At 35.2% G+C, this 21978-nt stretch overlaps 1 protein-coding gene across 1 annotated transcript; it reads right to left on the bottom strand.

Moving 5' to 3' along the window:
* Positions 1–16921: 16921 nt before the first annotated feature.
* On the bottom strand, positions 16922–21300 carry LOC111888329 (cellulose synthase-like protein G3). Its single transcript, XM_023884493.3, has 6 exons — positions 20709–21300; positions 19344–19493; positions 18952–19077; positions 18407–18820; positions 17704–18051; positions 16922–17610 (listed from the first exon to the last, which is right to left on the bottom strand). The coding sequence occupies exons 1-6, from the start codon at positions 21264–21266 to the stop codon at positions 17068–17070; spliced, it is 2139 nt and encodes a 712-aa protein (XP_023740261.1). The 5' UTR covers positions 21267–21300; the 3' UTR covers positions 16922–17067.
* Between the last annotated feature and the right edge of the window lie 678 nt (positions 21301–21978).

Raw genomic sequence — 21978 nt, 5'->3', positions numbered from 1 at the left:
TTGTTATATGCTAGATTTATTTTTTCATTTTCTTTTGTGAATTTGTTGCTATATTGCAAAGTCGTCCTTTTAGTGATGTGAAATGATAAGATCCGTTACAGATCTAATATTAATAGTGGAAATTCTGTACATTTCTATGGATCTTAATATCACCTATTGTTAATGGTAACAAGTTTAACACTCGAGTCCATAATATCATATGTTAATGGTAACAAGTTTAACACATGTGTCTTTGTTATACATACAGATCAGGAAGGTAGATCCGACTTTGGACATGGAGGCTGATGAAGGAGACAATCACACACATATTCTAGTAAGAAACAGAGTTGGATGATTATTTGTTAGTTTTATAGGAATGTATAACCCATGTTAGCAATATACTATTTTTGTTTAACATTTGAATGATTCTTTGTATGACATATTATAATTTGTGTAGTTTATTTTATTTTTTGAGAATGAAATTTTATTTTATATTATGCAATGGATTGTATTTTTTGTATATGGTATTTTATTTCTATTATGAGACATTAAATGCAAATTTAATTTAAAAATTAATATATATATATATATATATATATATATATATATATATATATATATATATATATAAAGACGTTTATTTAAGACATTTGAATTTACGATACGCAAAAATGTGTGTCATATTCATTTATGACATGGCCTTTCTTAATAGGGGTTCTAATGATACGCATTGCTTGTCATAAATGTGTGTCGTCTATAGACGACGCGCAAAAGCGTGTCATCTCTCGTTATGACAGGGTCTTCCTTTTCACGCATTTGCGTGTCGTCTGAGCGTTTTACGACACGCATTCCGTGTCGTAAAAGGCTGTTTTTCTAGTAGTGCTTCAATCTTATATCACATAATTTTTTTCCAAAGCTTACTTGTTGTTGATTACACTGATGACACAAGTATCTTCTTATAATGATTTGCTCTTATTGAGTTCTGAACTTGTTTGAAAATTAAGCCACCTACGAAGCTTGTTAAAAGAGGCGCTTCGATACTTCTCCATAAGTATTCGATTGTAATTCATGGGAAACCACACAAGAACTTTGATATCTCTCTTGATGTCAAAGGAAGAGTATCTTTGCCCGGGGTCTTACTACCTTTATATCAAAGTTTCTTTGATATCACAATTTCTAAATTTTTCTTATTTTGATTCTATCTTCTTTTTATCACATTGGCATTGAAATCCTCCAGGTTTTGAGTATTACCAACTCAGACCTAGATTTCACAAAGTCTAGCTTATGATTTCATGTATTATTCCTATAAGTGAATGAGGCCTAACCTTAACTGATGATGATTGGTCCTTGGTTCCTCACGGAGATTGGTGACTGTTCAATTCTTTTGGGAATGACAAAGTAGTCGTTGGAGGTGATGTTCCAGTTGATTTTTCATGGCTCAAGAGAAAGTGCTAATTACTTTTACACGTGGCGGAAGTGGGTTATTTCGTTTCAGTTACCTACATTACACATGACATTGGCTTATTGGATTGTGGTTTGAATTTTAATTTGATGCCAATTATAAAAGACGACGTGGTGATACAAGTTCATCTTTCTTATTCCCCACATTTTCACAATAGCCCTAACCTTACTTTGTGATCAAAATCTAAATTTTCTTGATCATCATGTCTACTACAAACACAAACATCAATCAATTTAATACAACTATAGACGAAGTCTTTGTTCCTAACATGAAGGTTCAATCCAATGACGTATAGTTTAATCCTATAATCAAATATTACCCTACAGAATTGAGGATGGTCGTTCAATGTATGAATGGTTCTATACCCACACATGCTTTGACTACTTCTTTTGTAATTGTGATGAAGTGGTTATCACTTTCTATTTCGACATCTATCTACAACAAGTTAGAAGAGATTATTACATTCCAGATGGCATTGCAAAAGAACAAGAGGTTGAACAAGAAACAATTCACCCAAATTCTTTAATTGTCATCAGAAGGTCAGTTCGACGTTCCTACGAATGAACAAGTACTCCAAATGTTCAACGAGATGGGTTATCAACCTCCAATTACACTTGTGAGTAGCTTCAAGAAGTCTAATCTTCCAGGGGTATGAAATTTTTTCTTTTGGATCACACTTCATTGTTTAAATGGAAGAAGTTTTGATCTCGACAAGGCAAAACTTCAATTCTATTGAGTCATGGAAGGTCTTTACTATGGTATGAATGTTGATTATGCTTCATTGCTTTGGGTTGAGTTTTCTTCATCAGTTAAGCACTCAAAGAAGACGACTGAGATTTCCAATGCTTGTTTTTGGAGTCTCATTTTATATGAAGTTTATATTCAGGATGGTATTCTAATTCCTAAAGATGTTTAGGTTGCCGAATTCTCTCATCTTCATATTCCCAAGTCTGCTATTAATGATCCAATTCTTTTTCCTGCTGTTGGTCGGATTCCTGATGCCATGCTCAATTTGGTACCTTCTACGAATTCATTATTGGTTCAATATAAAGATTCCATGGATTCTACTTGTCCTGTTGCTATACCAAAGAAGGTAACATTTAAGACCACTGAAGGAACATCCACATATTCACAAGTTAGAAAGAGGAAATCAAAGTCGAAGCCTATAGTTGTTGAGAAAGATGCTTCAGTGAAAAATGTTCATGAGAGGACTGGGAAAGGTGGTTCTAAGAAGGTTAAAAAAGAAGTCACTAAGAATTCATTTGAAGGTGGTTCTGCGAAAGAAGTCCCAATATATCCTGTGAAGGTTGTTAACACAGTTGTTCTCGAGACTTCTATACCTGAGATTGTTTTTAGGATGTTCAAGAAGTTGAAGACGGAGTCGACGTCTTCAGGGGTGGTTATTAAAGATATTACTGAGAAAGAAGCACAAGAAAGCAGAAAATGAAAAGTTGTAGGTTTATTGAAACGAATTAAAAATCTTAGGGATTTGACTGACGAAGAGCCTTCTACAAAAGCTACGACACCATTACGAAATTTTGAGGCTGACAGAGATAGTGAAGAGACTAAGGATGAAGTGTTTGGGAATGACGATCTTACACTTCATGCTTCACCTCGAAAAGATACCAATGTTGAATCGAATTTTGAGGAGATACGTATTCCTGATGACACTGTGAACGCATCTGATGTGGATACAAACATCGATTCTAGTGAACCAATCATTACTTCAATCCCTTGAGAAGACGATTATCTCACCCCCCCCCCCCCCGAAGTTCCTATTTTTGAGTCCCATGTTGAAGAGCGAAGGACTTCAAACATTAGTGAACACTTATCTAATAAGGACTCAAATGTTAACATGGGTGAAGGGAGTTCGACATCAGCCATTAGTACTTCAACTGTTCCACCACCACCACGTTCGTCACCACTACCAACTTAAACTATTATTCCAACATTAATTCCTATCACTACCTTATTTTATTCTTAATAAATAGAACCAGAGATGGAGACTAATGAATATGAGGACGAGGATGAAATGGTTGGATTTGCTGAGTTAGAGTTGAATCCTGAATAAGACAATATGGATGATAATTCCATAATGTCACGACAAGCAATATAAGATTCTCAATTATAAACTCACTTCGATTCTTTGATTTTTGAATGATAGTGTTGCGAAGTTCACTGTGGTTGCGAAAGAAATCGAATTTTTGTTGAAAAGTCAAGAGTCCAGAACACAGATCTTGGTTAACAATACAATTACTAGTTTACAAGAAAAACTTTTTGTTCAATCAAGTACTTACAAACAAGAAGTCTAAGAATTGTGAAATGTTGCTCGAGAGCGACATGAGATTTTTGAGAAGCTTGTGAACTCTTCCAAAGAACCAATCGCGTCGAAGCTCAAGGAGTTTAGTGATTTGTTTTCAAAAGAAGTTTTGAAGCTTGACAAGTTTTGTGAAGGGATTAAAGATAAGTTTGATGTTCTATTGGGAGCCGCTTGTAAAATGATAGAAGATATTCGTTCTTTCAATAAGGGCTATACTAAAGAGTTGAAGCTTAAGAAAGAAGTAGATGGGAAGGTGTTTGAAGATTCTTTTACTGCCTTTCATAACTCCTTATCACAGGTTGATTTTTTGTCAAACTCTTTGATCTCTCAAGCGTAAATTTCTTCCATGCTTTCCTCTGTGGAATCATGTTTCATGATGGATCTTTCACACATTCTTGATTTAGTCCTTCGTTTACCAACCAATGCTCTACATCTTATTGTGAACATGTCACAAGGGGGAGAAAAGGGATTGCTTCATCAAAGGACAGTGGGGAAGATCAATGCAAAGTTGTTGGGAAGTTAATTTCTACTCAACTTTGAATTTCTTTATCAATGAAGGCAATAATGACAACTTCAACAAAAACGTTTGCTTCAAATGTAGAAGTTGATTTATCTAGGCTGTAATCTAAGAAATGGATAAACATTGGGGAAGGAGGTTCAAGTTCTTTAACAACCAATCCTGTTATGATATATGACCCTATAAACTGGATTTAGTTGTAAAACCAAATAAAAGCTACACCATTGAAAACTTCGATCTCGATCAACTGGATTTCCCAGTTAATCTTTTGTTGTTCGTCTTTCTAGAGTTCAAGCTTGTAGAGAGTTATAAGGATAAAGATGAGTTTAAGAAGCTGAAAATTTGTTTTCATGTTGTGTTTGAAAGAATGAAGAGTATGTCTGGTCCTTGGTGAAAATCGTCAAGATTGTGTCGATTACTCCTAATGCTTTGTTTGAAGGAGTTTTGCAAAATTATCGATACAGTGTTGTCCGAGAAAACAACTTATTATTTGATTTCACCATTACAAATTTCACACTGATGAATCTCAATGATCTTATTACTGTTACGAAGCTCTTGGGCGATTTGAGCAAATCCTAAATACAAGGATAAAGCTTTATATATCATTGGATATACACACAAAGACCTTCTTAGATACCTATTTTGCTCACTTGGCTCGTATGGATATTCATCTCTCCATTTCCTTCAACAAAAAGTGAAAAGTTCCTAAGGCTATGTTGAAAGGGAAAATGAACATTAATGAATGTGAAGATGGAGAAATTATTCATAAACCGCTGGGAGTTGTTTTCTAGGGAAAAGACAAGAAGGGAGGAAAGAAGGAATTCCTATTGTGTACAAATGATGTAGAAAAATACTCCAATCAACATCTTTCTTGTATCAAATTCGTTAATAATCTTGTATAATTATCGTGTTTTGCAAGATTGATAGCTTAAAAGCGAATATTATTAAATATTATATGATTTTGAGCGTTAAGTTCTAACAATATAGTTTTATGAGATTTGAAGTAAAACATTGTTTAGAATCATTCGGAAAAATATTGGAAGTGATGGGAAGTCTTATAAGATTCCGATCAAAAAGTCAATTATCTAAATTAACAAAAATATAACATTTAAGTTGGAAATAAGTAAACTAATGTTTTTGAATATTATCTCGTTAGAAACGTTTATGCGAAAACCTCATCAAAATCCGAGTTATAACGAAGAAGCCATGACTTATCAAAGTTTTGCGACAGAACCGGCACGACGCCATATGACGTAAAAAGTGAGTTTACGATAAACCACTTTCTTTAGATTTAGTGATCTAAATGAAAGTCGTAGTATTCGTTAAACCAAGAACTTTCAAAAAAAGAACGTCAAAATATGAGTTGGTATGAGAAAGTTATGATTTTTCTAAAATTCGGCATAGTAGTGTACAACTCGAAATTCGAATTATAGATTGAGCAATTTTTAGCTGACACACCTAAACGAGAATCTAAGGTCTCGTCAACAGTAGTTCAACGATAAAAACACAGAAGAAAACGGACATCGGATAAAGAATTTATGATTTTTTAACAGACTTTTCTTGTCCCGACTGTTAAAAATATATTATTAAAAATGAAGTCAAAATTAGCCTACAGATTCTAAACGAAAGTTGTAGAGTGTAATTTCACCTACACGTGGATATAAAGAACATAAAAAATGGATCATGTGTGCGAAAGATATTAATTTTTGAAGTTTGATGCACAAACTTCGAGATTTAGGAAAGCTCACGACGTGAAGCCGTCCATCGACACCTTTCAAGCCTAGAACACACGTGGAAATCCTACGAACTGATCAGGATAAACTCACAACACGAGCTTATATGGCTCACGACGCGAGAGTCGAATTTTCGACCTATAAATAGAGGACCAACCCTCGTGCTTCCGTTTACACAAAAACGCAACCCTCTCTTCTATATTGCTGATTTTGAGCCATTTTCCCTAGTCGATGATCGTTAATTGCTGACAGTGTCTAGTCAGATTCTACCGGCAAAACACATTTAAGGGGTAATTTCATTGCAACATTCGGTTATTTCACGGTGAGTCCAATATAGGGACAATTTTATTTTATGTGTTATATGTGCAATGTGCTTTCCTGTTTTATTCTGGTATTGGTTCTATACCGTTGATCATGTAGAGCATGTGTTGTATCACTTCTGGTATTGGCTTTAAGCCTTTGGCCATGTAGAACATGTCTCGTATTATTCTGGTTGTAGATTTATGCCTTTGGCCATGTAGAGCATGTCTCGTATCACTTCTGGTATTGGCTTTGTGCCTTTCGCCATGTAGAGCATGACTCATATCACTTTTGGTATTGGCATAGGGACAGACAGGGCTGAAAGCCTGTATATTCTAGCAAAATGATAATCAGAAATTGTTTATTATTTTTTTTTTGCCACTTGAGCTGAAGTCTTATGATGTATATCATGTTGAAATTTTTATGTCTCATTGATTGTAAATCTTTGAATCTAATCATTGGTTGATATGGAAAGTTTGTCATCTGGTACACATATGCCTTTTTTCTTCTTTGTCCGTCTTTGGTTCTGTCATATTGTTATATATATGGCATAGCGTTATATTGTAACTATTGTTGAACTCACTAAGCGTCACCCGCTTATCCCTCTCAGTGTTTAACTATTGTAGGTGATAAGCATCCAGTATAGTTATGTATTGTTGGAAGATTTAGAATATTTAATACTATTACTTTTGTACTTAGTGTTCATATATGTATATGAATTATAAATTCTTGGGTAGTTATGTAATACATAAAACTTTGTAAAAATCCCTCTTTCAAAAAAAAACTTTGTAAAAATCTTAATAGTTGGTTTTTATCCATGCTTCTTAATATTTAGACTATCAATGTAAATTATATTTATGAATATGCATGTAGCATGTTTGGAGTAATATGGTAAAGTTTAGAGAAGGGGTTCTCTCAATCATGGTATCAGAGCAGTAGTTTAAGCGAACTAAATCCCACGAATTGGTATTTAGACTTAAGCTATTGGAAGCTCAATATATGAACAGATTCCTTGTAAGTATATGGATACAAACCATAGAAACACTTAAGTGGAGTACTAGGTAATGGTAAATCCTAATATTCTAAAATACTATGTTACTCCAAATTTTCAGAGCAATGCTTGAACAAGTGAGTAGTCATACACCAGATGTAGGTGGGGATCCTCATCCTGATGAAGGAGATACTCCAATATCTCCTCGTGAGGAGCGACTTATGGATAAACTTACTGGTGTTATTTGGCAAACTCTCGAAGAACACAAAAAGGATAGTGATAAAGGTAAAGAGAAAGCCACCGAAGAATCTTCAAAAGGGGAGGCGAAACGTCCCTCATTCAAAACTTTCAAGAGTAATGGTGCTACAAAGTTTTCAGGTGTTCTTAATCTCATTGTTGTTCTTAACTGGATCCAGAACACATAAAAAGTATTCCGTATTTCTCATGTGGTTAATGAAGACAAGGATAATTATGCTTCTGCAATGCTCATCAGAGAAGCCTTAGTCTGGTGGGAAGCAACATTTGAAGCTCTCAACGAGTATGACCAAGATAATTTATATTGGGAAATGTTTAAAACTCTCTTCTTAGGAAAGTATTGTCCTCTAGACATGAGGATAAGATTAGAGAAATAATTCCTCGAGCTTAAACATGGAGGAATGACTGTGAATGATTATGAAACTCAATTCAATCAAAAAACACGGTTTGCTGCAAAGTATATTCCAACTGAAGATGATAAAATTCAGTTATTCATGGAAGGACTTCGGTATGAAATCCATGATTTCATGGTCAATCGGGATGTTCTGTCATTTGATAAAGCTGTTAAGTATGCACGAAATCGCAGGCACGACTTAGAGATACGTGGTGCCACTCTTTCTGTTCCGAAGCATCCACATGTCGATCAAACGGTTTCTGTTTCCTCTATTTCATCAGCTTAATCTGCTCGATCTGATCCTGGCAAACAAGTACAATCTCATAATACTTCTCGTGTTCGTGGTAGGTCTTAATCTTTTTCTCTTCAGTCACCATCGTGTCAAAAATTTGGAAAGAATCACCAAGGCCAACGCAGAACAGAAAAATAATCGGTGATCTGTTATGGATGTGGAGAAATGGGTCACATGAAGCCTATTTGCCCAATGAATAATGTTACATGATTTGCTTGTGGTGTTACTGGCCACAGGAAGTGTTTCTGCCCTACTCTTACTAGTCAAATGGCGGGAAGTCAAGCTTCTATTCAACAACCAGTAAATACCTTAAATAAAAAGGAGGAGGTGCCAAAAGCTAAAGTCCGTGCATTTCAGATTACCACAGAGGAGGCACGCGAAGACCCGAATGTTTTGACCGATACATTTTTCGTCAATTCTAGACATGCTCACATCTTATTTGATGCCTCAGATTCTATTGTGTCTGATAAATTTGTGCGTTCTTTTCAAATTGCTTGCTATGCACTCAACCGTTTCATGTAGATACAGTGGGAAGTGTATCATTACTTGCTGATAAAGTCTATAGAGATTGTGTAATAGAAATTGAAAGTTATAATTTTCTTGCTAACCTGATTCCTATCTCCTTGCCCAACTTTGATATCATTCTCGGCATGGATTGGTTGTCAAGGATCCGCACAGAACTCTTGTGCTATGAAAAGATAGTACAAATTCCTATTGAAGGGGAGAATCCTATTTCTGTCTACGATGAACAAAGAATTGATCTTTAAAATAATATCTTTCCTAAAAGCTCGTAAATTTATATCGAAGGGGTGTTCTATTTATCTAGCCTATACAGTTGATATCTCAAAAGAGGGGAAGAAAACTGTAAATGATGTTCCCATTGTTAATGAATATCCTGATGTTTTCCCCGATGATTTTCCTGGACTTCCTTCGTATAGACAAGTAGAATTCCGAATTGACCTTATGCCTAGTGCTACCCCAATTGCAAAGACACATTATCGTCTTGCACCCGTTGAGATGAAAGAAATGATGATTCAAATGCAGGAATAACTTGTTAAGAAGAAGGACGGATCGAATCGAATGTGTATTGATTATCGTGAGCTAAATAAGGTAACTATCAAGAACAAGTATCCACTACCTCACATAGACGACCTACTTGAACTTCAGGATGTTAGCTATTTCTCGAAGATTGATTTGAGATCTGGCTATCATCAGTTGAAAGTTCACAAGTAGGATGTATCGAAGACTACTTTACGTACTCGTTATGGGCATTTCGAATTCCTTGCCATGCCATTCGGTTTGAAAAATGCTCCTGTTTTATTCATGGATATGATGAATCGGGTATGTCTTCCAATGATCAATAAATCTATCATCGTATTCATTGATGATATTCTAATCTATTCCAAGTCTGAAGCTGATCATGCCATTCATATTCGTGAAATATTAGAACTTCTTTGAAAGGAGAAATTATATGCTAAATTCTCAAAATGTGAATTTTGGCTTCGCCAAATTCAATTTCTCGGCCATGTGATTTCTGGTGATGGTATATCAGTAGATCCTACCAAAATTGAAGCCATTTAGAATTAGGAAGCGCCCCGTAATGCTTCTGAAATTCATAGTTTCTTGGGTCTCGCAGGGTATTACCGGAGATTCATTAAATATTTTTCATGTATAGTTGTACCTCTCACAAGTCTTACACGAAAGGAAGAAAAGTTCGAATGGGGTGAAACCCAAGAAAAAGCTTTCTCAACTTTAAAAGATCTTTTGACTCATGCTCCAATCTTATCACTCCCAGAAGGTGATAATGATTTTTCCATGTATAGCAATGCTTCAATGTTGGGACTCGATTGTGTGTTGATGCAACGTGGTAGAGTAATAGCCTATGCCTCAAGACAACTGAAAGATTATGAAAATAATTATCCCACCCATGACCTCGAACTCGCTGCAGTAGTATTTGCCTTAAAACTTTGTAGGCATTATATTTTTTGGTACAAAATGCGAATTGTTTGCCGACCACAAAAGCCTCAAGTATATATCCAGTCAGCAAACTTTGAATATGAGACAACAGCGAGCCATGGAGCTTATCATAAACTATGACTGTGAAATCCCTGTATCATCCTGGAAAGGCCAATGTAGTTGCCGATGCACTTAGCATAAAGGTTTATCATAATAGCGTGTGTTATGTTATTAGTCACACTACAGTAAAGTTCAGTATTCTTGATGAACTAGAAAAATGGCAAGTAGAGGCCTTAAAGCTAGAAAATGTGAAGAAGGAAGGGATTGTACATTATGCTCATATATTAATTGATGATCCACGTAGATTGAAAGTATTTAAGAAATGGATATGGATTCCAGAGATTGGTGGATCAAGACAGAAGATTTTAGATGAAACTCATAAGTCTAAACTGTTAATACATCCTAGTACAAGTAAAATGTACTATGATGTATGGGCTGGTTATTGGTGGCCTGGATTAAAGAGAGACATTGGAAGATACGTGCAGGAATATTTAGTATGCTTACAAGTCAAAGCGGAACACCATCCATGGATTTTATTACCAAATTGCCAAAGACCGCGAGACAGAATGATAACATTTGGGTAATTGTCGACCGACAGACTAAGAGTGCACATTTTATTGCCATGCTTAAAACAACTCCAATGGAGAAATACGCATAAGTATACTTGGATGATATTGTTGCAAGACATGGTGTGCCACTAAACATTATTTCCGATCGTGATACTCGCTTCACTTCTCATTTTTGGGTGACTGTGCAATGTGAATTGGGATCTCGGGTTGCTCTCAGCACAAACAGGGGAAGATATGCTTCGTGCATGTGTCTTGTAATTTGGAGGTAACTGGGACAAGTACTTACCTCTTGTCAAATTTTCATATAATAACAGTTACCACACTTCAATCAAAATGGCACCATATGAAGCATTATATGGTCGTAAATGTCGTACTCCATTATGTTGGTGTAATGTAGGACAAAAAATATTTGAAGGCCCTAAAATGATTCAAGACACCACTGACAAGATTCAAATTATACGAGAAAGAATGAAAGCGTCCCAGGATCGACAAAATTCCTACGCAGAAAAGAAGAGATGAGCCATAGAATTCTAGGTGGGTGATTTTGTAATGCTGAAAGTATCCCCATGGAAAGGAATTATTCGATTTGGGAAGAAAGGAAAATTGAGTCCTAGATTTGTTGGTCCTTTCAAAGTCGTCCAGAGAATTGGTAAGCAAGCATACCGCTTGGAATTGCCTGGAATTCTGGCAGATATTCATGATATATTTCATGTGAGCATGTATGATGAAACTGGATGATAAATTAAGATACGTAGAAGAGCCCGAAGAGATTATAAACGAGAAAACAATTGAATTGCATAATAAAGTGGAGTTGGTGCTTATCAAGTGGAAACACCATCGAGGCCCAAATTATAATTGTGAAAATAAGAATGAGATAAGAGCGAAATATCCCGATTTGCTTAAATCGTTGTAATTTCAGGGACGAATTCCTCAAAATGAGGAAGTATTTGTAACATACACGTTAATAATCTTGTATAATTATCGTGTTCTGTAAGCTTGATAGCTTAAAAGAGAATATTATTAAATATTATATGATTTTGCGCGTTAAGTTCTAACAAGATAGTTTTATGAGATTTGAAGTAAAACCATGTTTAGAATCATTCGAAAAAATATTGGAAGTGTAACACCCTAAAAATTCAAGCCAATTTAAACTTTTAAAAACATTTCAAATCCATTACTATTACAAACTTGTTTTCAAAATGTATCATATCAGAGTATCCCAGAAACAAAGTCATAAAAGGTGAGGAGTTGTACGATCACGCCTTTGCCTTGCCTCGATCCCCTAAAGTACCTGAAAGAATTAACTGAAACTGTAAGCCCGAAAGCTTAGTGAGTTACCCCCAAAATACTTATACAAATACAGTCCCAATAAACATATCATAACAACTGAAACAGCTTGTAATGGTCGACAAATTTACAAGCTGGACTACCCCTGGGCCCTCAGTACGAGTCTGGAATGCCTACCGGGCCCTCAGCTCGTATCTGGAATGCCATCGAGCCCTCAGCACGAGTCTGGAATGCCTATCGGGCCCTCGGCTCGTATCTAGAATGCTCCCGAGTCCTCAGTATGAGTCTAGAATGCCTATCGGGCCCTCACCTCATATCTGGAATACTCTAGGGTATGTTGGCTACCGCACAGAGCAGTACCACCTCAAACCATCCCACTTCACATGTCGACATGTAACAGTTAAATGCACATACAGGTAATCAATCAGTATCATAGGTAGCCCCACCGACCTACCAAACTAGCATAACAACTGGCATACATTACTAACTCAACTCAACATATCAGTAACTACTAAGATATCGAATCCAATGGGCCGGCCTTGGTGCCTTAGACCCCTTAGTATAGTGAGGATAACTCACCTTGCAACTGCCGAACCAAACCACAAAAGCACAATCCTGAAGCACTGCCCCAAACTCCAACACATATAGCCATCAATGATCCATTGACATAAATATCCAAAATTACCATAACACCCCTGAAGGTCAAACAGGTCAAAGTCAAAATCCTGGCCAAAGTCAACCTTCCTGATTGACTCTACTCGCCGAGTCAACCCGTCGACTCGTTGAGTTCTCAAACTCAAAAAACTCTCATAGCACGACTCAACTCGTCGAGTCACCCCCAAGACTCGTCGAGTCCAACGATCTTTGAATGCCATCATGTCTAACTCGCTGAGTCGCCAACCGACTCACTGATCAGAAGCTTTAACCAAAAGAGATTGGGGTTCTGCGACCTAACTTGCCGAGTCCAAGAACAGACTCGTCAAGTCCATGGCAATCTTCAACAGACTCGCCGAGTTGTTCTTCTAACTCGTCGAGTTCATGCCTATCTTCATATGACACGCCGAGTCCACCTAAGGAACTCGTCGAGTCTCTTTAGTCCTTCATTCATACAGAGGCTTTTTGAGCCATGCAAAGGCTCCAAACTATAGATCTACTCTTCTAGGGCATGATTCTCACGTAAAGTTGCAAACTTTACGTGAAACCAAGGATTTAAAGGTCTAAGTCACTCTAGGGCTAGGATTTAAGACAAAGGGGCTTCACCAACAACTCATTGACTGATGCTTTATGACATTCTAGACCAACACAGGTCTAGATCTAGAGTAGCAACTTCAGATCTGAACTCCAAACCTGAAATAGATCCCAAACATACCAAAATGGCCCCAAATCTCATCCATGAATAGATCTAGATGCAAAAGAGTGAAGGTAACAACTTATTACCTCCAAGGTGTGCTCAAACTGAAATAGATTCGGGATCTACACCACTCTCTTGATGCAATCCCTTTTGATCTTCAAGTTTCTTCCACTAGAAACAACTTTCAAAGCTTCAATCTCTCTCCAAAGGCCTCACACACACAAGCTTAGGGTTTTCTGGTTCTCAATGGCAATAAGGAGGCTGAGAGGACATAAAGTCGTTTAAATAGGGTACAACCCTCGAGATTAGGGTTTTTCTCATTCAAGCACCAACTCGTCGAGTCCAGCTTCCGACTCGGCGAGTTGGTCATTTAATTCGTGACCCAAAACCCACTCCGACTCGGTGAGTAAGCATACCTACTCGTCGAGTCTCTTCTTCGAAATTACACTTTAAACCCTTAAATCCTACTTCTGAAATTCAGGATATTACAGGAAGTGATGGGGAGCCTTATGAGATTCCGATCAAAAAGTCAACTATCGAAATTAACGAAAATATAACATTTAAGTTGGAAATAAGTAAAACAAATGTTATTGAAAATTATCTCGTTAGGAACATTTAGGCAAAAACCTCATCGAAATCCGAGTTATAACGAAGAGGTCATGGCTTATCAAAGTTTCATGACAGAACCGACACGACGCCATATGACGTAAAAAGTGAGTTTATGATAAACTACTTTTTTAGCTTTAGGGATCTATATGAAAGGCGTAGTATTCATCAAACCGAGAACTTTCATAAAAAGAACGTCCAAATCTGACTTTGTATGAGGAAGTTATGATTTTTCTAAAATTTGGCATAGTAGTGTACACCTCGAAATTCGAATTATAGATCAAGCAATTTTTAGCTGACACAACCTAAACGAGAATCAAAGGTCTCGTCAATAGTAGTTCAACGATAAAAAGACAGAAGAAAATAGACGTCAGATAAAAAAGTTATGAATTTTTAATGGACTTTTCATGTCCCGGCCTGTTAAAAATATATTATTAAAAATGAAGTCAAAATCAGCCGACAGAGTCTAAATGAAAGTTGTAGAGTATAATTTCACCTACATGTAGATATAAAGAACGTCAAAAATAGGGCATGTATGCGAAAGATATGAATTTTTGAAGTTCGGAGCACAAAGTTCGAGATTTAGCAAAGCTCACGACGTGAGCAATTATAACTCACGACGTGAGGTAGTCCATCGACGCCTTTCAAGCCTAGAACACACGCGGAAAGCCTACGAGTTGATCAGGATAAACTCACGACGTGAGCTTATATGGCTCACGACGTGAGAGTCGAATTTTCGACCTATAACTAAAGGACCAACCCTCTTGCTTCCGTTTACACAAAAACGCAACCCTCTCTTCCGTATTGACGATTTTGATCCATTTTCCCTAGTTGACGATCGTTAACTGCTGACAGTGTCTAGTCGGATTCTACCGGCAAAACGCATTTAAGGGGTAATTTCATCGCAACATTCGGTTATTTAACGGTGAGTTGAATATAGGGACAATTGTATGTTATGTGTTATATGTGCAATGTGCTTTCCTGTGTTATTCTGGTATTGGTTTTATACCATTGATCATGTAGAGCATGTCTCGTATCACTTCTAGTATTAGTATTGAGCCTTTGGCCATGTGGAGCATGTCTCGTATTATTCTTGGTTGAGATTTATGCCTTTGGCCATGTAGAGCATGTCTCGTATCACTTCTGGTATTGGCTTTGTGCCTTTCGCCATGTAGAGCATGACTCGTATCACTTTTGGTATTAGCATATGGATAGGTAGGGCTGAAAGCCTGTATATTCTAGCAAAATTATAATAAGAAATTGTTTATTTTCTGTTCCACTTAGGCTGAAGTCTTATGATGTATATAATGTTGAAATTATTGTGTCTCATTGATTGTAAATCTTTGAATCTAATCATTGGTTGATATGGAAAGCATGTCATATGATACACATATGCCTTTGTTGTTCTTTATCCCTATTTGCTTCTGTCATATTGTTATATATATGGCATAGCGTTACATTGTAACTATTTTTAAACTCACTAAGCGTCACCCGCTTATCCCTCTCAGTGTTTAACTATTGCAGGTGATAAGCATCCAATATAGTCATGTACTCTTGGAAGATTTAGAATAGTTAATACTATTACTTTTGTACTTGGTGTTCAAATATGTATATGAATTATAAATTCATGGGTAGTTATGTAATATATAAAACTTTGTAAAAATCTTAATAGTTGGTTTGTATCCATGCTTCTTAATATTTAGACTATCAATGTAAATTATATTTATAAATATGCATGTAGCATGTTTGGAGTAATATGGTAAAGTTTAGAGAAGGGGTTCTCTCATTTCTAGTATCATGTTTCACATCAACAACTGCCAGAAGAATTTGAAGGAAGCCAGGTCGGAGATTAGGAAGATCATCTTGTGGTACATAGAGATTCGAAAAGTTTTGTTGCAGACGATAAAGATACTACCCTCAGTTTGTAAGATTCGGCATAAATCACAAAGGGGGAGAATGTAAAGTCTATCTATTTTGTGATATGTCAAACCTTAGGTAGTTGTCTTGATTATGAATGTCCACAAGACATCGTTATGTATGTATTTACTTGGCATAGTTAGAGGTTCGCTATTCAGTGTCGAATTCCTAGTATTTTTTGTATCTGTGAGTATCATATAAATATGGTAGGTACATAAATGAGTTGTAACTTTTGGTACACTTATGCAATGAATTTTCTCTCTCATTATAGCTTCACTTGTACTAATTCTAGATAATAGAGCTAAATCAAGATCATAATTAGATCTCAGTGTTCATATTTACTTTGATTTACATTACGATTGATTGGATCTTAATTCAAACATCGTTTCAGACCCATCAACCGAGTAAGAAATCTCAGGTCAAACCTGTTTATTTTCATGTTGGGTCGCAGATGATATCTAGAATTGTTACCTGTAATCATTCGACCCCAAACCATCATCATGACCGTAAAGTAGAATTTGTATAGTTTTTATGTTAGCTATATATTAGAAAGATTCTAGATACTATTAATTGTGTAGTAAAAAGATTCTTAGATACTACTTTCTACGTCTCATAAATAAATTATTTTGTGTAAATTTAAATTCGGTGATTATATAAGAAAGTTTACTTATTTATTTAAATTTTGATTTATTCAAAATAACAACTTATTAGAGAATTTTTATTGAAGTATACTTTCTTTAATAAGTCTTAACTTTCAGATATTTGCCACATTTATTTCAATCTTCTATTTTTTGGAATATATATTTATTTTTTTAAGTACTTCTTAAACATTATTCGTATATAGAAGCACAAACAAAAGTAACTTAATTTGCAACCGTCTAACCTAAAATAGAATCACTACAAGAAAAAGGAATTAGCGACGATAAAAGTCCTTGTAAAAATTAAACATGTCGCTAGTGATGCCTTTATTTCTTGTATTGAATGTAGTTACTTGCAACCAATTTAGCCTAAAATAGAATGTTGGAGGAGGCTTTTCACTCCTCAATATGGTACATGACATAAGCTTGGAAGTGGTTTACTAACATGTCGAAGAAAACACCCAGTAAATAATCAAAGCACCACAAACTGATTTGAAGGTAGTCTTTCCAGGCATCTTTCCTTTATCACTCCTTAGCACCATACCTTCATATATCGGCCACCCATTTATCACACCAAACCCTGCTATAAATAATTGTCCAAAAAGTTCTTCAAACCTCCCATTGATCAAAACTTGCTTAATTCCAACCAAAAAGGCAAATAAGTTGACAATGGCAACAATGTTTATCGATACAAACAATGGTGAATCCACCCCAAAGGTGAAAACCCCTTGCTGATAACGTTTGGTTAACTCAGTGTCCAACACTTTGCTCGTAACATTGAATTCAAATGTTGACATGCCAAGAGATGTAACCAACCAATCGAAAAATGAAAAAAGGTAAGTCGAGCATCCAAATATCAACCACATTCTTTGGTAACTCCACCACTTTCTGAATGTTGATCCCGCCACTACATAATCAAGAAGACTTTTCCCATATGCTGCAAGGAAAAGAAATGCATACAAAGAAAACCAAGGGTCTGAAACCTGCATGCATGACAAAGTTGATTTTTTTTACATCCGTTAATCAACATTGTTTGTGTATATATGTTTATCAAAGATGCCATTATGTTTACACACCTTTGGGAATATAGCGGAAGAGTTTAAGAGCATTAGTTGGGGTAGAAAGGCATAGATAATAATAGGAATAGACCAAAAAGCACGAAAATCTATATATGCACAGCACAAGGCTTGGAGAGGGTTCATATACTTCATTCCGAATGTGAGAGGACTAAATTTGCACAAAGCTATTTGTAGCAAACCCATGTACCACCTTCTTGCTTGACTTAGAAAGTCATGGAGGGCTACCGGCATATTTCCTAGAAATGCAGCCCTAGTTGGTTTACATACGACAGACTTCCATCCTAAGCATTGAATTCTGAAACTCGTGTAGGCGTCCTCAACTAACGTACCATACCTAAACCCAATCTGCATTTAACTTAAAACATATTAACAATAACGGAACATTAATATGTAAGATCTTCCAAAATGCATGGTTTAACAAAATGGTTTAATGAAAATGTTTAATTAACATATTAAAGATAATTATAATGGGATGACAGGTTGACATTCAATAAATTTAAAGTTCGGATACCATTGAACTGTTGAATGAAAAAATAAACTTTTTATTTTAAATATGTTGTATTGAACTTTTTTTTAGTTCAACTTTATTATAAGAACTATATGGTAAAGTTATATGAAAAGTGAAATGTTAATGTGAAAATCCTTTAAATTTTATACAATTAATGGGGATAGCTAAGCATTAATTGTTGGAAAAATGTACCTCTGAACCCCATTTAGTGTTGTCCTCATAACTACAATCCGCAACATGGCGTGCTAAAGCTAAACCATTTTCTGAATCATTCGGTTCATTCCATATCCCTTGTGGCTCATTAGGTTTTCCAAGTAGAGCATCTCTTTTGAAGAAGGCGTTAGTGCCCATGAATGACATGCCATCTAAACCATCCATTCCTACACTACATATTTGGTTCTCAAGCACATGTTCGGTACAATAAGTATCGTTGTTGTTGATGTTGTAGAAACGTTGAGGAAATTGAACAAATGCAAGCTTTGGATCAACGTTAGGGTCCAAGAAATGACATAACATGCGAAGTGGTGTTTTAGGATCGTTGGAGTACATGTCACAGTCCAGGATGAGGAATATAGGTGCATTTGTCAATTTAGCTGACACTCGAAGCTACAAAAGCATATGGTGATTGCAATAATCAATTAATCACTATTGATGAGAATGCTACATATATAATATCAAGATCAATTACAATTACAAGAATTGATGTGATGATCATTGATCAAGAAAGCTAAGCGTACCAAAGCATTAATGGCACCAGCCTTAAAATGATGTGGGGTGGCTTTATTCTTCTCTCGTGCTACATAGAAGAGATTGGGCATGTAATGACCCGTTACATCTTTATCTTCGTTATTTTTCAGTAAAACCTATATGTACGTAATTAATATCATCATAAAATCTTAGTTTATTTTTGATAAATTATAAAAAAATGCATGTCAATTCATAATAGTTGATACAAATATATTAATAGATTGTATTTTAACTGTTTTTTTATTGTTATAAGTTTATCAAATATAACACAAATAAAAATATTTAAAATCAAAATTGAAAATAAAAACATTAAAAATCAAAAATAGCAATTAATTTGAGAGTAAAAAGAGTATTTAACTAGATTTGGCAAAGAATTGTAAACCTCAATCACAGTAGGATGTTGGTGACGTGTAAATTCATTTGTCCATTTGCGGAGAGCTTTGATTGCACGTTCGTCATTTATTTGATCGATATCAACGGTTCCTCGGTCCATCACATCTTTAATAGTAGCTTTCATGTTCTCGTACATTGTCTGCTTATAGTATTTAGTACACCTTAGTCTTTAGATAATTAATAAACCTTCGATCATTATAGGGTCAATATAGTCGGTTGTTTTGAATAAATTTTGATTAGCGAGTGTGATATATTTGTTGTCAAAAAAGGAGGCCGCAGACGTATAATAAATTAGATTAATAAATCAGGTTTTGCAAAATTATTATTCCAGCAAAAAGAAATTAATATTTGTACAACTCATTACAAATTTTTTTTATCCTTGATATAAAGACACTTATAAATCACTAACCAGTAACCACCTTATCAATTTATTAATTTTTATATAATTATCGCTTACATTTAATATATAACATTTCAAATCATATATTTACTTAATATTTGTACAAATTCTATCTTATTAAAAAGATAAATATTGTAGAGAAAATATATGATCATGAATGATGATAAATTAGTTAAGTTGAATACAAAATACTCTTTAAAACAAGTTATCAGATGATGGGACTTTAAGATATATGATGATGAAGTATTTAAAAATGCTTTTGAAAATAATGCAACCTATTACGAAGAGTATGCAATAAAATATTTCTGTTAAATTAATGTGTCCAAACTCAAATGTAACTTGATTTAACAAAAATATAATCTTCAAAGTTAATCATTATTATGTTCCAAAATTGATAACGCATCATCAGTGTTAAAATAATAATAATAATCGTGTTTTCTGATTTGTGATTTGACATATGGGTTCAATTACAATGTTTTTGAAGATTCCGTGGTAATGAACTTCCGATCTTCGAAAAAGACAGTCGGTATATATTTGAGTTAACAAATAACGTTTTTACTGAAAGGAGTAAAAACAATGTGGCCATCTTCTAAGTAAAAATATAATTAAATAATTAACTAACCATCTCCACTTCTTTCCATCTTTTCTTTTTTTCGTGCTATACATATTGTATATCTATCACAAGCGATTTCTAGAGAAAATAAAATTTGTAGTCATTATATTTTGGTTAAACTCCTTACAAATTTTCATAACAAAACTGTTGGATTCACAATGGTCAACCCATATTTCACAAATCTGTATAAACTTTACTAGGGAGGAAGAAAAGATCTGTAATAGTCAAACAGTGTTCCATATGCAATGAACGGATCTACAAAAATCGACTATATAAATCGACTACGAATATAATGATTATAGAAGAAAAAACTTATGATATGCAGAAGAAGCAACCTTTACCTGGATGTCATTTCTCTCAGGGAACAGAGATAGATCGTTTTCAAAGTAAACTTCAGGAGATCTATCCATTATATTATACTTTTTGCAATATGGCAACCAATGTTTCGCGAACTTAGCAGTCTCCATGAACGCAAACAACGTCAGCTGCGATCCTCCGTCGTCCGACAAATATACAGACAGCTTCTCTGTCGGATAGTCATACGCCAAAAGAGACAACACGGTGTTAAGAACCCCGACTGGTGGTTCCTTGAACGGATCAGCCGTGCAAACAAAGACATCCAGCCGTGGGTAATCGCTCTCCTTCGCCACTTGTGGCAGGTTCTCTGGAAAAACCTCGCGGTGCACCGGATTCAGGAAGAAAGGTTGCCATGCCACCCATAGGAAAGCAAGCACAAGATCAGCTACGAGCAGGAAAATGGTGGTGAAAGGAGAGTTGATAAGGTTACAATAATGGCGATAAATGAGTGCGAAAATGGCCACTGCGTAAACCACTGTGTAAAGTCGATTGAACCATCTTGTGGGTGAGGCTCTCTTTGTGTTAAGTGGAGCTTTCAGCATTTTGGGATAAGGAGCTTTGATAAGCGAGCTTGTCTGGCACCATTATAAATATATACAAACACCAACCTTGAGTTTGTGAGGTGAATACACTGTAGCTAAAAGTATTTCTGATATTGCATTGTTTACAACTTAATCACGTGGAAAAATCACACACGTGATTTCTTTACTCACAATTTCTTTATTTGTTTTCTTATAAATTACAGAAATGACCCTTACATATTCTACTCATAATAACTTATAACTTAGTCTTGTTTTCTTTCTTTTGTTTCACTTTTTACTCTTACAATATAATTAACCTGTCATTTGCAATCTATTTCTTTTTTATCTTTTCTTTTTACCCTTATAATCCAAGTGTTCTTACACCTTCTTCACAATAGATACTCTTTATATTTTTATTTGTCATTTGCGGTCATTTAACCTTTTTTTTTTCGTTTTTTATCATAAAAAACTACGTTTTAGTAAATACACGTTGCAAGATCGGTATAATACAATATTACCGACCTTATATATTTTTTTAGGGACAACTATAATGTTACTATTTGCAACCTTTTTTTTTTCTTTTTGCTTTTTACCTGTATAATCCGCATGTTCATACACCTTCTTTATAATAGATTATCTTTTTATTTTTACTTGCCATTTGCAGCCTTTTAACCTTTTCTTTTCATTTTTATCCTAAAAAACTATGTTTTTGTAAATACACGTTGCAAGATCA

The sequence above is a fragment of the Lactuca sativa genome, chromosome 3 (genome assembly GCF_002870075.4).
Source record: "Lactuca sativa cultivar Salinas chromosome 3, Lsat_Salinas_v11, whole genome shotgun sequence".
Classification (NCBI taxonomy): domain Eukaryota; kingdom Viridiplantae; phylum Streptophyta; class Magnoliopsida; order Asterales; family Asteraceae; genus Lactuca; species Lactuca sativa.
Note: the sequence above shows the minus strand (reverse complement) of the source record. Positions and strands in the feature narration are given on the sequence as shown.